The 13659-nt window shown below is 40.9% G+C and overlaps 1 protein-coding gene across 7 annotated transcripts in view; it reads right to left on the reverse strand.

Annotated features, from left to right (window-relative positions):
* The window catches only part of BCAS1 (breast carcinoma amplified sequence 1), an 80008-nt gene that overhangs the window by 49696 nt on the left and 16653 nt on the right, over positions 1-13659 (reverse strand). For all 7 annotated transcript variants that reach the window (XM_019548154.1, XM_019548151.1, XM_019548155.1 and 4 more), the window contains exon 4: positions 2814-3397. In XM_019548154.1, the coding sequence (XP_019403699.1) occupies positions 2814-3397 (584 nt within the window). The remainder of the gene's footprint in view (positions 1-2813; positions 3398-13659) is intronic.

Consider the following 13659-nt stretch of genomic DNA (forward strand, 5'->3'; position numbering starts at 1 on the left):
AAGGTCTGGAACAGTCTGCCAGCGGAGGTGGTTCAAGCACCTACATTGAACACCTTCAAGAGTAAATTGGATGCTTATCTTGCTGGGATCCTGTGACCCCAGCTGACTTCCTGCCCTTTGGGCGGGGGGCTGGACTCGATGATCTCCCGAGGTCCCTTCCAGCCCTGATGTCTATGAATCTATGATTCTATAAAAAAATTCCCTAACCCCGTTGTAATCAAAAGTTTGATGGCATTACTATTATATACCTTTTTTGCTGTTTAAACTGGTTATGAAGTGTACGCTCTCGGCTTGGGTGAAATGCGACTTAGATAGGTATGCCTCGAGATGGGGAAGCAGGCAGCCCTGCTTCTGCATGTGTCAGCATGGGGGCTCCACTGTGGCACCCTTGCACTAAGGCATGTGGAGTCCCTGTCTCAAGCACCCTGCACCCCAGCCAGCCAGGGACCAGTTGACCAGGGTGCGGGGTGCCTTAGCACGGGGGCTCTGCAGCACGAGGAGATGGGGGAGAAGGCAGCCCTGCTCCCCTGGCTCTGCAATTGTCCTGACACGCGGCACTTGGGTGTGCTTTTTCGGGGGGGGGGGGATGGCTTTTCCAGTAGGAATTTTTACCCCAGTGCTGCACATTAGCAGCAGGGCACATGGTGTAATATGCAACATGTGTGGTTTGTAGTCCTGTGAAGAGGTTTGCAATGCCACAAACGGCATGTGCCTGCACATCTGGATCCAGCCATTCTGGCCAAAGAATTGTGTTTAAAAAAAATAAAATAAATTGAACTGGGAATCTTATGTATTTGTTTTTAAAGATGGAAGACACACGTGTTAAGGCATGCTCTTTAAATAAAATTGTGAGTATTTTTGGATGCATTGGAAAATGACAGACTTTCTAAGGATAGTTTTCAAACTGGGAAAAAAGACAAAACATATTGAAAAAAGTATTCAGTATTCACTCAGCTCTGTCTTAAACGGTGGGTGAATTTCGATTCAGTAGGCCCAAGTGAGTATAAATACACAAGTGTGCATCTGTACCACCCTATATGTTACAAATTAGCTGTCTGAGATACCCAGTGAGATTTTGAAGGACAAAGGCACAAAAGTGCATTTGTTGTCCAGAACCCATGTTTTCCATTCTTATTATAAAAGAATACCTACAGGCAAATCTTTAAAAATTAAATTGAATGATAAATGAATGTATTCTAAGATTGATATTTTACAGTTTGAGGCTAGAGCTCATATCCAAAACTTGGTGGGGAGAAGCAGTAGAGACTGGAAGGGAGAATAAGTTTCAGAATAGAAACCAGAGACCCAGTGTTGGAAAGAACAGCGTGACACTATAAACCGAGGTGCTCAAAGCTCATAGGTGTCTCTTTGTGAACTCTCAACACTGTTCCAAGCAGCAATTACCAATGCTCAACCATTATTGTAACTGGATGAGTTAGTCTAGGTACATCAATATAATAGTCACTGTTAAAATTACCCTTTCCCCCTATTAGATTCTGATTAACAGCTGTGTTTTTCTAGAGTCAGGATTCTTACCCAGAGATCATACAAAAAATATTTGACATTTCTGCTGGGATCACAGCAACTAATAAGGAATGACACCACTTTACCTCAGTTGAGGGCTTAGCCCTTTGAGCAGTGCAGCCACAGTCAAAGTGCAGTTATACTCAAAGTCAATCCCGTAGTGATATGAGACTTTCCAGGCAGAGTCCCTGGAAAAATAGCTTCCCTTATCCCTGAAAAAATAGCTTGTTCTGTGTACTCAGCTGGTAAAAAGCCGCATAACTATTGAAGTCAATGGAGCTATGCTGATTTACACTAGGTGGGGATAGAACCTAGTAGAATAATGAGAACCTATTAATGATAATTTAGGATCAGAAACAGATCAGATTACATTTCCTTCTCCATCCCACTAAATCTACTTTATAGGGCTGATGGCACCAAATAAATTAAATATAGTAAAACACCACACTTCTTTCTTGGTTCTTTACAGCAGGAGGTAAATCTTCCAGCAAGAAGCAAAATGACCAGTCACAAACCTAAAACCCCTCAGCCGTTTCACCAGAAAAATGGTTAAGATAAAAAAACAATTACTCGTCTAAAACTCCAAAATCTAAGGGTCGTATCCATTTCCAGATCTGCCCCTGGACTGCGTTGTGGCCTTGGGTAAGTTTTTTAACTGCTTTGCACCTCATTCTCACTGTGTAATGCCTCAAATATTTAAAGAACTGTATCTCCTTGGATGAAAGGCATAATACATTAAAGCACACCAAATTGCTGCTGTATTTTACTCTTTATTAAAGGCTGTGACAGGGATGTATGCTATGCAATAAGCAGCATAAAAAGTTCAACTTTTATAAGCGTGATCTGAAATGTGTCCAAAGAGTTTCCTAAAACGATCCAGTATCAGGCAGTGAGCATCTAAAGCATGAAAGTCACTTACATTTCCAGGTACATTTTTTTCTTCCCCTTGCAGCTGCTGTTCATCATCCGAACTAATGGGGCATGACTTGAGCTAGCTTGACTAAGTCTTTGGTAAAAATACAAATGAACTTACACTTGAGGTCAGACACCACCAGTTTTGTCCTGAAATGCATACCCCAGCTTTTATTACTCTGCCAAGGAGGACACTTCACCCTCCACCCCCCTCCTGCCAAACCTGCCTGTCAGGGAGTTACCACACCAGTGCTAAGAATATCCACTATTCTCTGGCTCCTTCCTACAGCCATCATAATGCGATACTGTCCTGCACCATTAATATTCCTAAGAGATTTCATTAAGAAGGAAATTGATATTCCTGTTCAAACACTTGCCTTCCCCTGTGGGACATCACTTGGCGTGCTCTGTAATCCAGCAGCCTCTTCTGCTGTGATGCCTCCGTCAGGAATGTCTGTAGCCTGACTCCCCTCTTGGGTTTCAATTTGCGTTTTACTCTTTTCCTTTCCCTTTTCCAGTTTGAAGAGTCTGTCAAAAAAGGTTACTTGCTTTGGCTTTGACGGGACAGCATTCTCTCCCTCAAGTGATGCTGATGCTGCTAGTTCGGTTTCACTAATGGATGCTGCAGAAGGGGCCTGGTTTAGGTTTTTATGCAAGCCTTCCTCTGGTGCAGCTGTTGCTGGAAGCTCGACGGTCTCACTCGATGCTTTGTTCACTTCGGGCATCTCTGAGCTGACATCAAGCGTAGCTGATCCAACTGATGAATCTGTAGCTCGCTCTTCAGTACGTCCTGGTACAGGCCGTGAAAATGCCAAGACAAAACGAGATTTAGCAGCTGGCATGGGCTTCTTGGCTCCATTCCCAAGATTTTTTCCGTTCACATCAGAAACGGAGCTTATCTCCATTGTCTTCTGGGAAGAAACAGCCGCATTATCTTCTATAATACTTGCCCTCGCATCCACTGCAAATAGAAACATAAAACAGCAATTATCCAACCAACCAAGGAAGTTGTACTAGTTATTCTATTAATTGGGGTGGCCTCGATCTTTAATAAACTCATTCTAAAACTCAGTGCTTGAATGAGGACCGTACACACTGTTACATGTTAAAAAATGAACCAGTTGTTCTCTTGTTGCTACTTATCCATGGGGCCTGATCCTCTGAATTTCTAAAGTCCTCTGGTCTCATTGAAATCAGCATTGGGAAGCACTGGGTATTCAGCATTTTTCAGGATCAAGCACATTTTCTCTCTCTCACACGGACACACGGACGCATGCACACAGAGTGATACGCTCGAGCCATAGTGAGATATTGGTTGAGGCTGGTGCTAATTTAGCCCAGTAGGCAGGGAAAAGGAAAAAAAAAAAAGAAAACACTGACTCAGATGTCTGTAGCATTAGAATTAAGCAAACAAGTACATTTACTTTATCTGGGATTATTTTTCTATCAAAATTTAAAAGGAAATGAAAAAAATCTACAAAACTTGAGATCCAGCTGTGTTAATAAATCCTTTTTAATGTAAGTTAACAAAGTTAATAAGAGTGGGGGAAAAACGGACTGTAGTAACAACTGACTTGATTTGCTCTTTTAACAATATACCTTTTAAAGTGGCCATACCTTTCCTGACTCACTTTTTCAGCTTTTACTCGAGGTTTACTATGGATCTGATTCTCCTAATTGTAGCTCCATTGCCTTCAGCAAAATTTACTGGGTTTAGACTGAATGAAGCCCAATAGCATGAATAGAGAGACAAACAAAGGGAAGAAATGGGAAAATGAAGCACAGTGACCCGACTCCTCAGCGAATGGGAAGAATGCAGCAAAAGCGCTGATCCCATCATTTTCTTCTATTTTGCTTAGCCAGTTTTATCCCCTTGACATTTTATTTTATTTTATTACATTGGTGTAATATTGATATGGTAGCTGGGGGCCTATCATGCTGTATGTTGAATAAATATATTCCAGATCCTGCTAAAACTTGATAGGATTTCTATATTTACCTACAAACATAAAAAAAAAAAAAATCAAATTTGAAGGTGCAAATGTTATAATTTTACTCAGAGTAGCTCTTTGTTTTTGGAGGGGCTCAATCATGGGATTACTTTTGAGCCCAAACTATGCAAAACATCCCTTTTTTTTTCTTTTAAACAAAACATGCCAATTTTCTAACCTACCATAACAAATAACAAAAAAAATTAAACCAGAAGGGTGAAATAATTTTCCATTTTGCTCCTGTGTTTGCATTTTTGGGGTGCAATTCTCACAAGCCCCCAACTGATGTGAGTGAAGCACAAGCGGAAAAAGCAACATGCTCACATTCAGTGACATGGCTGAGCTGATGGCTCACTTCAGTAGATTATAAATGGAAGGTCACAGTGAGGCTCCCCAGGATACATTCGTTTTATTCTGAGCTTTTTCCATTGCCCATGTATAGCCTGGGCCTGTTTACTCCTTGCAGAAACCACAATGTTTTTCTAAGCTTTTCCTTGGTAGAGAACAAGCAGATTCTCATTTGCAGACTGTGATAGCATGCCATTCTCTACAGTGAATGACTATATTATTACCATATTTTTTTGTATTGGTGTAGTGTCTAGAGACCCCAGGCATGTTTCAAGGTGATGTACAAAGGCAGAACAAGACAATCCCTTGGTTTACACAGAGGCCATCAGTCTCATACACACTCTTTCCCGGGTCTTGATGACGTTAACTCAGTGACTAGGTAGCGTATACGCTTGACAATGCTCACACGTACTCTAGGGTTTGTTACCAAAATAGAAACAGCTAGGAACAATCATAAAATGCAGGGACAAGAGAAAGAGCAGCAGGAGCTCACTGCTCTTCTAAGGTAATGCAAACTGAGAAGCTTGCAACCATGAGAGAAGCAGCTGATGTGAAGGGAAAGCTTTGAGGATAATATTCACAATCACGGCCAGGGTCTTGCCAGATGCCAAGATCTCTAGTTCCTTTGACTTCTCTTATTTTACCATTTTCATTTTGGCCTTTTTCAGTTTCTCATTGTGCTTTGCATTTGAACAAGTGCATGGAAATAGGGGGCACAACTATTTCCACACCTTGCTTGGCAGGTAAATAGATGTTACTTTCTAGGTTTGTACTTTAAACGGAATATTGCCCCGGCACAATATAGGTCCTGTCTGCTACTGTTTAGGTAAGAAAATAACCCACGTGGCCCCAGGTCTGTTTATTCATTAAAAAAAATATAGTATCTAAATTTGCTTCTGCAATATTTGCTATGCATCTGCTTGAGCATATGGGTCTACATAAGGAAGTTTTCACACAGGTGCTCAGGAGCCATTTAGGATCAATTTGGGTCCACTAATCATTAATATAAATTCCCTCTTGGCACTCTGGAATTTTTCCTGAAAGAGAATTAAAGTATCAAGCCCTTGCTAATTAATTTATTAACAGAGGAACATTAGGAGGGCATCTTCAAGATGACAGACATGGAAACCAATCCAGAAAAAAGAAAGAAAAAAAATAACCAGTTATTCATTTAGGAAAAGAAAATTCCATCAGAAAATAATCATAGCAGGTCCTGTGTTTTGGTTACATGTCATACATAATAAGCTTTTAGATAACTGAGAACATGTTTTGGCATCAAAACAGGAAGATCATCTCATGTTAAAAACAAACAGGGTGTGAATGCATGAAAATATTTATTCTGCAATTACCCTGGAAGGAATGAAATATATGCTTTATAGTGTGTCTGTCAGGCAAATGCTAGTCAAACTTTGTTTCGAGAAAATTTTGCTCATACAGCAAGTGTAAGCAGGTCATGCCATAAGAGAGCTCCTTTACTATCTTCTTCCCCTCCTTGCACAGGCATGAGAATAATCAACTACTGAACTGAACCCTAGATGCAGGCGGAGGTGCGTTACATGGGAGGAATCCCATAAACCCCATACCCAGGGCCTATTTAAAAATCCCTGGTACATTATTTTATTACAATTGCAGCTTTTGGGTAGAGACCAGGAATTTTACTAGTTAATGCTAGAGGTATTGCTTACTGAAGCAAGTGCATAACCAGAGCCGATTGAAAAATCTTCAGCCTTATACATGAGGCAAAGCTGGATCAGGCCACCACAGAGACTTTCAGTAATGTGTTTAATCAAAGAGCATGGAGTTGTACTTATGCCAAATGAATTGCAAATTGGAGAGCAGCATGAAGCAGTTCTGTTGAAATTGAAATGTTTTAGGGAAATACATTGATTGACAAACTTGTTGATGGGAACAAGTCAAAACATCTCATTTCAGCTTTCCCATTTTGTTTCAAGAATGTCAAAATGTTTCATTTTCATTTACATACACCTGCAATTAATTGCAAATTCAGAAATTAATCTCTCTCAAGATCAAAAAGCATCTGCACAAATGCAATCCAAAATTCCCATTTCCACTAAATCTTCTTTGCAGCCACGTGAGTTAGCTTGGGCCTTATTCATCTCCTAAATTACTCAATGTGAGCTGAACTGGGTACCAGCAGAGCTTAGGAACCCCCTTTCTGCATCTCCCAACAGTACTTTCCTTTCTAATGCCATCCACTGTCAATTCTTGGTGTCCCATGTGCTATTCCTTAGTGTCCCAATTCTCTGGTATTTCTGGGGTGCTTAGATGATAACAACACAATAATTTTTAAGTCCTACATTCTTCCCTATCAGTAGATTTCCAAACACTACACAAGTTGGTATCAGTAGCATCATTTTTCAGATGGGACACAAACACACACACACACACACGTGTCCTGCCCAATGCTACCCACAAAGCCCTGAATGTAACATTGAACTCTCAAGTCCCAGGCTAGCATGCCAAGGAGTTCAAGGTCAATCCAGCACGACTCAACAGGACGTTGATGGCTGACATCAGTATACAATGATTTCAATACAGCACACAATGACTAAGGTTGTATTCTTTTTGCCCTATAACTACTCTGCAAAAAGAAAAAGAAAGAGAAAAAAATGGGTTAATGAGAGAAACAAATGCTTTAAGAGATTTTTGTCTAGTCTTAAAATCCCAGTTCAGCAAGGCATCTAAACACACACTCAACTTTAAGCCCACGTGCAGCCCCATTGAAGGTAAGCTTATTCTTGGAAGCTTAGAAGGGTTAGGGCTGTGGGCATTTTCACCACTTTCATTAGAACAACGTATGGAAAAAGGTCACAATTTTTTCAATATTACAGTTTCCTGCTCCTCCTGGTTAAAAAAAAAAAAGAAGTCTCTTTAAAATGTCTGACATAGCTTTTCCTTTGCAGGTAGCCTCTCCATCTGTCCAGTAACCACATACAATTCCAAAGTTTGGCTCTGATGCTGGAAATATACACAGCAGGGACTGGTGTGATGCTCACAGAGGAACAAATGGACCATGATGTCAAGAAAAATCATAGCACTCCAACAAACTAAGTTCTTAGGTCTTATTTAATAAAAAAAAAAGGAATAAAAAGGTACAGATGAAATGACACGGCTTGCATTTCAGGCATTGAGATCAACATAGATGCAAACATCAGGCTGGATTGTTTCTTTTTTTAATTACTTCTGCCACCCCAGAGACAACAGCAAAAATGGTGCATTATACTTTTAAATCTGATTGATCAGATCTGGAATTGCGTCTGTTCATTGTGGAGACTTCACCCAGAAACTCACAGGCAAGCAACATGGATTACAGAGCACCAGTGTATAGTGCCACCAGTGAGACATCATTTTTACGTACATACATATAGCTCTACACAGAGGGATTTACAAATATAGGCATGAGTGAAAAGGTGACAACCAGACATACATGAAGAAAGGATGTCCTAGATGCTGGCTAAAGCTGTTCATCAGAAAAAAAGGCAGACATCTAGCCAGGCCTCTATCTTGTGAAAGTAACAGATGTCAGAAAAACACTTTCAAAGGAGCAAAAGTAATCCTCATGCAACTCCTTCAAAATGCCTTCTTAAAAACTAAAGCATTGTGTTTTTACTTCTGGATTGCAGCCCAAATGTTTAATTTATGCTATATAAATAAAAGGTACCAGGTACCAGGAAGGGTTATGAGTCAGAAGAGAGTACCATAAAACTTCACTGTAGGGTGAACATGTCACAGCCCATGTTTTCTTACTCTTTTCACTAATGTCCCAATAAAATGTGTGGTCACAAGATGGTCCTCACATGAGACTGAGGGAAAAGGAGCAACTGGCCCTTCCTCAAAGATGGATATAAGACCTTCTCCCAGGCCTTCGAAGGGCAACACAAGTTGCTTCAGTCATTTTCCCTTTTGCTTCACCTGTAATACCTGAAGCCACAGAGCTACAATGAAGATGAAGAACAAAACCCTATCGAGCCATCCACAGAATATTCTGTCAGTGGAATGACATTATTTACAGGTACGCAAAAGTCTTCCTACAGGGAATTTCCAACTCATCAACATTTGTTTTTGTCCTGAAAAGGGATAAAGTTATAATGTTGAATCTTTTTAAAAGAAAATGAAATTTTGAAAGACATTGCATTCTGAAAGCTCCAAAGTTTCCTTTAGACGTTTTTGAGTTATTGCAAAGCATTTCAAGATTCCTGCCACTGAAAGGTTGTATTTTATTTTACAGACTTGACCCCAAAAAGTTCCTTTCAAATCAGATCAATGTTAAGCTACATTTCCCTACTGGAATCTATTCTCTCCGTAAACTGGCTCTACAGTGCATTGCAAAAGATGTGCTCCCCAAGGAAATTAGCTCAGAGGAAGTATGTGGGACCAAAATTATAGCTCCTATTAGGAAATGCGTGAAGGAACTAGAGTTTAATTTTCTGTTTTGAAATAAGATTTTTTTTTTAAATGTAAAGTGCATCAAACAAAATATTTGAGGTCATGTGCATCTAACCCAAAACCAAATGCTTCCATTTTGATTTTGCCCCTATGGAAAACAGCAGGTTTCCCATAGAAGACAGGCACTACATCAAGTAGCTGTAATGGAAGCTGTAAATATTAATTCATATAAATATTGGTTAGGTAACCCAAGTAAGGACTATAAAATATGGGCCTAAAAAAATATCTTCTTGCTTATGCAGGAGGATAAACACAGCATGAAGACAAGGAAGAAAACAATGTGCAGGACTTGACACACGTCTGTTTTCAGAAGCTGAGCTGGGGCCTTTTGAGAAGACATTAAGCAATAGGATTGTGTGTTGAACAAGGGCTGCACGATGAACTCCCAGTAAAACAAATTTTTAATTTTTGTTTTGTTTTCCTGTTTCCTTGTTTCAGGGCAGCAGACAAACCAACACTGTGTACGCTCTGCAGTAACGGACCACTCAAATGGTGGCAACAGGAGCTACTCACTTAAGAGTGAGTGAGCAGCAGTGGGTTTTTTGTTTTTTAAAAAATGTTGTATTTTACAGGGCTGTTAGCCACAAAATGTGAGTCACTATGCTGAAACAACGGTTGTCTAGCTGGAACGTATGTTGGATTAACACAGCGTAGGTGCAATCAGAATTTTGGACAAGTCTTTAAAAAAATTAATTAAAATACATATTTAGATCCTAAAAATGCTAATACTATTTGGCTCCGTGGTTCCCAAAATTTTTTGGCCAGGACCCGCTGCTGGGAGCCGGGTGTGGTGGCGGCAGTGGCAGCACCCTGGGAGCGGGGGAGCTCCCGGCAAACAGCATGCCTCAGTCCTTTATACACAGTGCCGCCAGCATTGCCCCCGTGACCCTCATTTGGGTCGTGACCCAAGGTTGGGAATCGCTGATTTAGATGCTATATTTATATATAATATCTACATATAGATATATCTATCTATATGTATCTAGATAGGTAGATAAACAATTACTTTAAGCAGAAGTACTTCTTTTTCTATTCCTGTTTGTGAATGTAATGCATTCTCACTCATGCATGTACCCCTCCCACTGACCATGTCCCAAGTTACCTTCTCTAGAGCCTTTGTTAAATCTTGCTCCTTTGTTTAGCCTGCAATCACTAACCTCTGGTTTGATGAGCTGTCCTCACCTTCATCAGCAAGGATTAGTCGCATGAATACTATTGGCCTATTAGCTAAAGAACTCTTCAGTACACAGATTCAGCTTCCTACTTAGTTGCAAAGTTGCCAATTATTATTATTAACAGTAATAACAATAACAGTAAAATATTATCAGCTATAGTATCTTTTTTACAGCTCAAAAACATCCTTGTATTCCAAAATACAATTGTACCATTAGCTCAGATAGTTGGTTTACTCTGTGGTTATGTTAGATACAAGAAGGCTACATATGGCACAGGTACTTTGTTTAGAAATGTAATTATGGTACTGTAGCATTACTGTGTTTTTAGGAATTCACCAATAATAACAGAGCCACTAGACTTTAATGGCTGGGAAGGGGCCATTAGGGACTGTAGGCAGTGATCTACTTTTAAAATGTCCATCACTGTAGACTAGTATGATGGACTGTAATAGCTCTGAATGAGCCACTGCAGTGAATACTGTACATTGAAAAAGGATTCTAAACACCTTACTTACAAGAATGAATTAATTTGTCCTTTTTCAAATATTCAGATTTTTACTGTTTTTCTACACACCTACTGTGTGCCTTAATTTCCTCTCACAGATGCTTAGACTGTTGTTGGTACTGTGTTAGCCTCCTTTAAATCCCCAAAGGCTGCATGTATTTATCTGACTGACCCCAGATATTTTGATAAGAGATATTATGATCAGAAAAAATGGTGGTGTATTCTCCAAAGCATAAGATATTTTTCTCCCCCCCAGTATATTTCTTTTAAATTATTCTTCAAGAAACAATTGTGAAAATAATCCTAAAAGGTATACTGAGCATCTACTGCACCTGCTTTATATTCTAGTGCCGCTGCATTATTAATACTAGAGTTAATTAGCCATGCTAATTAAGAACAAATATACTTTTAGAATGGATCCTTAAGAAGCCCTATATTGTCATCACACTGACTCCCAAGACAGGGCTGGAAGATATTGCTCATTCATTTCCCATTCTCCATGCACCAAACCCTAAAAATGAAAGTAAGCCTTGGTGCACATGAATAAGCAGGATTATTGATGTTCCAGTACTTGCAGCAAATTATTCACAAGTCTTTTACATAAGTGGGAGAAAGATCACTGAGAAATCTGTCAGTTTTGAGCAGCTAATTAGTTCAAGTATTTTGCAATCTGATTAAGCAAATTTCACAGAGAAAAAAGGAGTGATGATGGAGCGAGTGTTGCCACACTCATATTTTGGAAGCACGAGGGCCAGAAAGCCAGCAAGAGGTAGAATGGTCAACATCAGTAAGGCCTTGGGTATGCAAAGGAGGACTGTAAGAGTATTCAAAGAAAATATGGTTGGTCGTCTGAGCTTGAGCACCACAGCTCCAGCCAGCATTGTTGTAGAGTTCCCAAGACCTCATACTTGCCTTAAACCATCCAACACCCATTCTGAGACAGTTAAGAGTAGTCCACGCCCTGCAGACCCGCTGCCATCTTGAGGGTGGAAGCTGCTACTGGGGATGAAGCTCTTTAGCTGTAGTTTTTGTGCAGCATATTTCCTGCTCCACTGATGGGAGGTCCATGCTGCAGATGACATGTGTTCCTAGATTTGATGAGCTTATTGGCCTGAGAGGAGAACAGGTTCTGAAACTTCAGGTGGTAGTTGGTTTTCTGGCTTGTGACTAGTAGGCTGGAGTGCAAAGAATGGCTGGATCTTGCGCTTTGAGGCCTAGGGCCAGGGTAGCAGCTTGTCACTGGATGTCAGTGGAGGGATTTCCTGAGAGCACTGGTAAGTAGTCAACTGGGGTTGGCATAAGGCATCTGGTAATGGTCCTCATGATGTTATTAAGGCTTAGTGTGCATGCTTCAGCCTCATACTGGTGTACACTACTCATCAGGAGCACACGCAAGTGCCAAAGTGAAGGTGTGAAGTGTTTAGAAACTTGCATCCCAGGTGGTGCCAGTAAGGCAATGGATAACAGGTACTCTGATGTTAACCTGACCCCGGACCCCATCCAGATGCTAGCAATATGTAAGGGTCCATCCAGTACCACTTCTAAATAAGTAATGGCATAACAACGTTCAAGAGTCCGGTTGCCAATCCTGATTTGTATTTCTTTCTTCACGTGGTTGTTATTTAGGTGGACAGCTGTTGCCACTGTTTTAGTGAGGCTGAGTTGGAGATGCCATTTATGGAAGTAGTTGGCAAGGGCATTCATGTCTGATGTCAAAGTAGATTCAAGGCTTCCCATTGCTTGCTTGAGTTGGTGAGAGCCAGGTCATCGGCATAGCCATACTTCTTGGACTGGGTGTCAGGCAGGTTGACAATGTACAGAATGAAAATCAACGGAGAAAGTACTGAGCCTTGCGGGATGCCATTCTTAAGACTTCTAGGATGGCTTTCCTGTCCACCAATGGTCTTGAGAGTGAAAGTAAGGTTCTGAAGTGTGAGTATAATAAAGTTAATTTTGTCAAGTATCATTTGGAGGAGCTTGTAGTAGCGGCCATGAAGCCAGACGGTGTTGTATGCAGCACTGAGGTCCATAAGGACAGCACCAACCTTCTCTCCAGCCTCAAAGCTCTCTTCAATGTCTTGAGTAAGGAGAGTTACCTGCTCCACTGTTGACCTTCTCTGTCTAAAATCAGCCTGCTCCTTAGGCTGTGGATAAGTTACAGGGTAGATCTGGGCATAAATGAGGTGTTCCAGTAGCTTGACTGGAATGCACAGGAAGGAGATAGGTCTATAACTACTTGTGTCATCCTTGAGCTTGTTAGGCTTTAGGATTGCAATGACTGTGGTCTTTCTCCAAATGTGAGGGATTTTGTTGCAGTTGACACAATTGGAGATGAACTTATGAAGCCAAATGATTATGATCTCCCCAGTGTTATGAAGAAATGCAGTTTTTATGGCATCAAGCCCTGGTGACTTGTTGGTCTTTAAAAGCTTAAGGGCTGCCATCATTTCCTTAGTACTGAATTCTCCAGACAGGTGAGCATTGGGACCGTGAGTTTTCTAGAGCTGTTTAACTTCCTTCTTTATCTGCCTAGTGAATCCCTTGTCAGGTCTGATGTAGTGGCCGTTATGCACAAGTTGAGTTGGCAGGAGGAAAGGCAGCAAGAAGGCACAGCAGCCCCCCTGGCTCTCCAGAGACCTAGCGGACCCACTGTGGCTAAAAAGGAAAGCCTACAAAGGATGGAGGACGGGATTCACCTCCAAGGAGGATTACTCCGCGCTGATCCGGTCCTGCAGGG

Source organism: Crocodylus porosus, unplaced genomic scaffold (assembly GCF_001723895.1).
Source record: "Crocodylus porosus isolate Cpor-Errol unplaced genomic scaffold, CroPor_comp1, whole genome shotgun sequence".
NCBI lineage: Eukaryota > Metazoa > Chordata > Crocodylia > Crocodylidae > Crocodylus > Crocodylus porosus.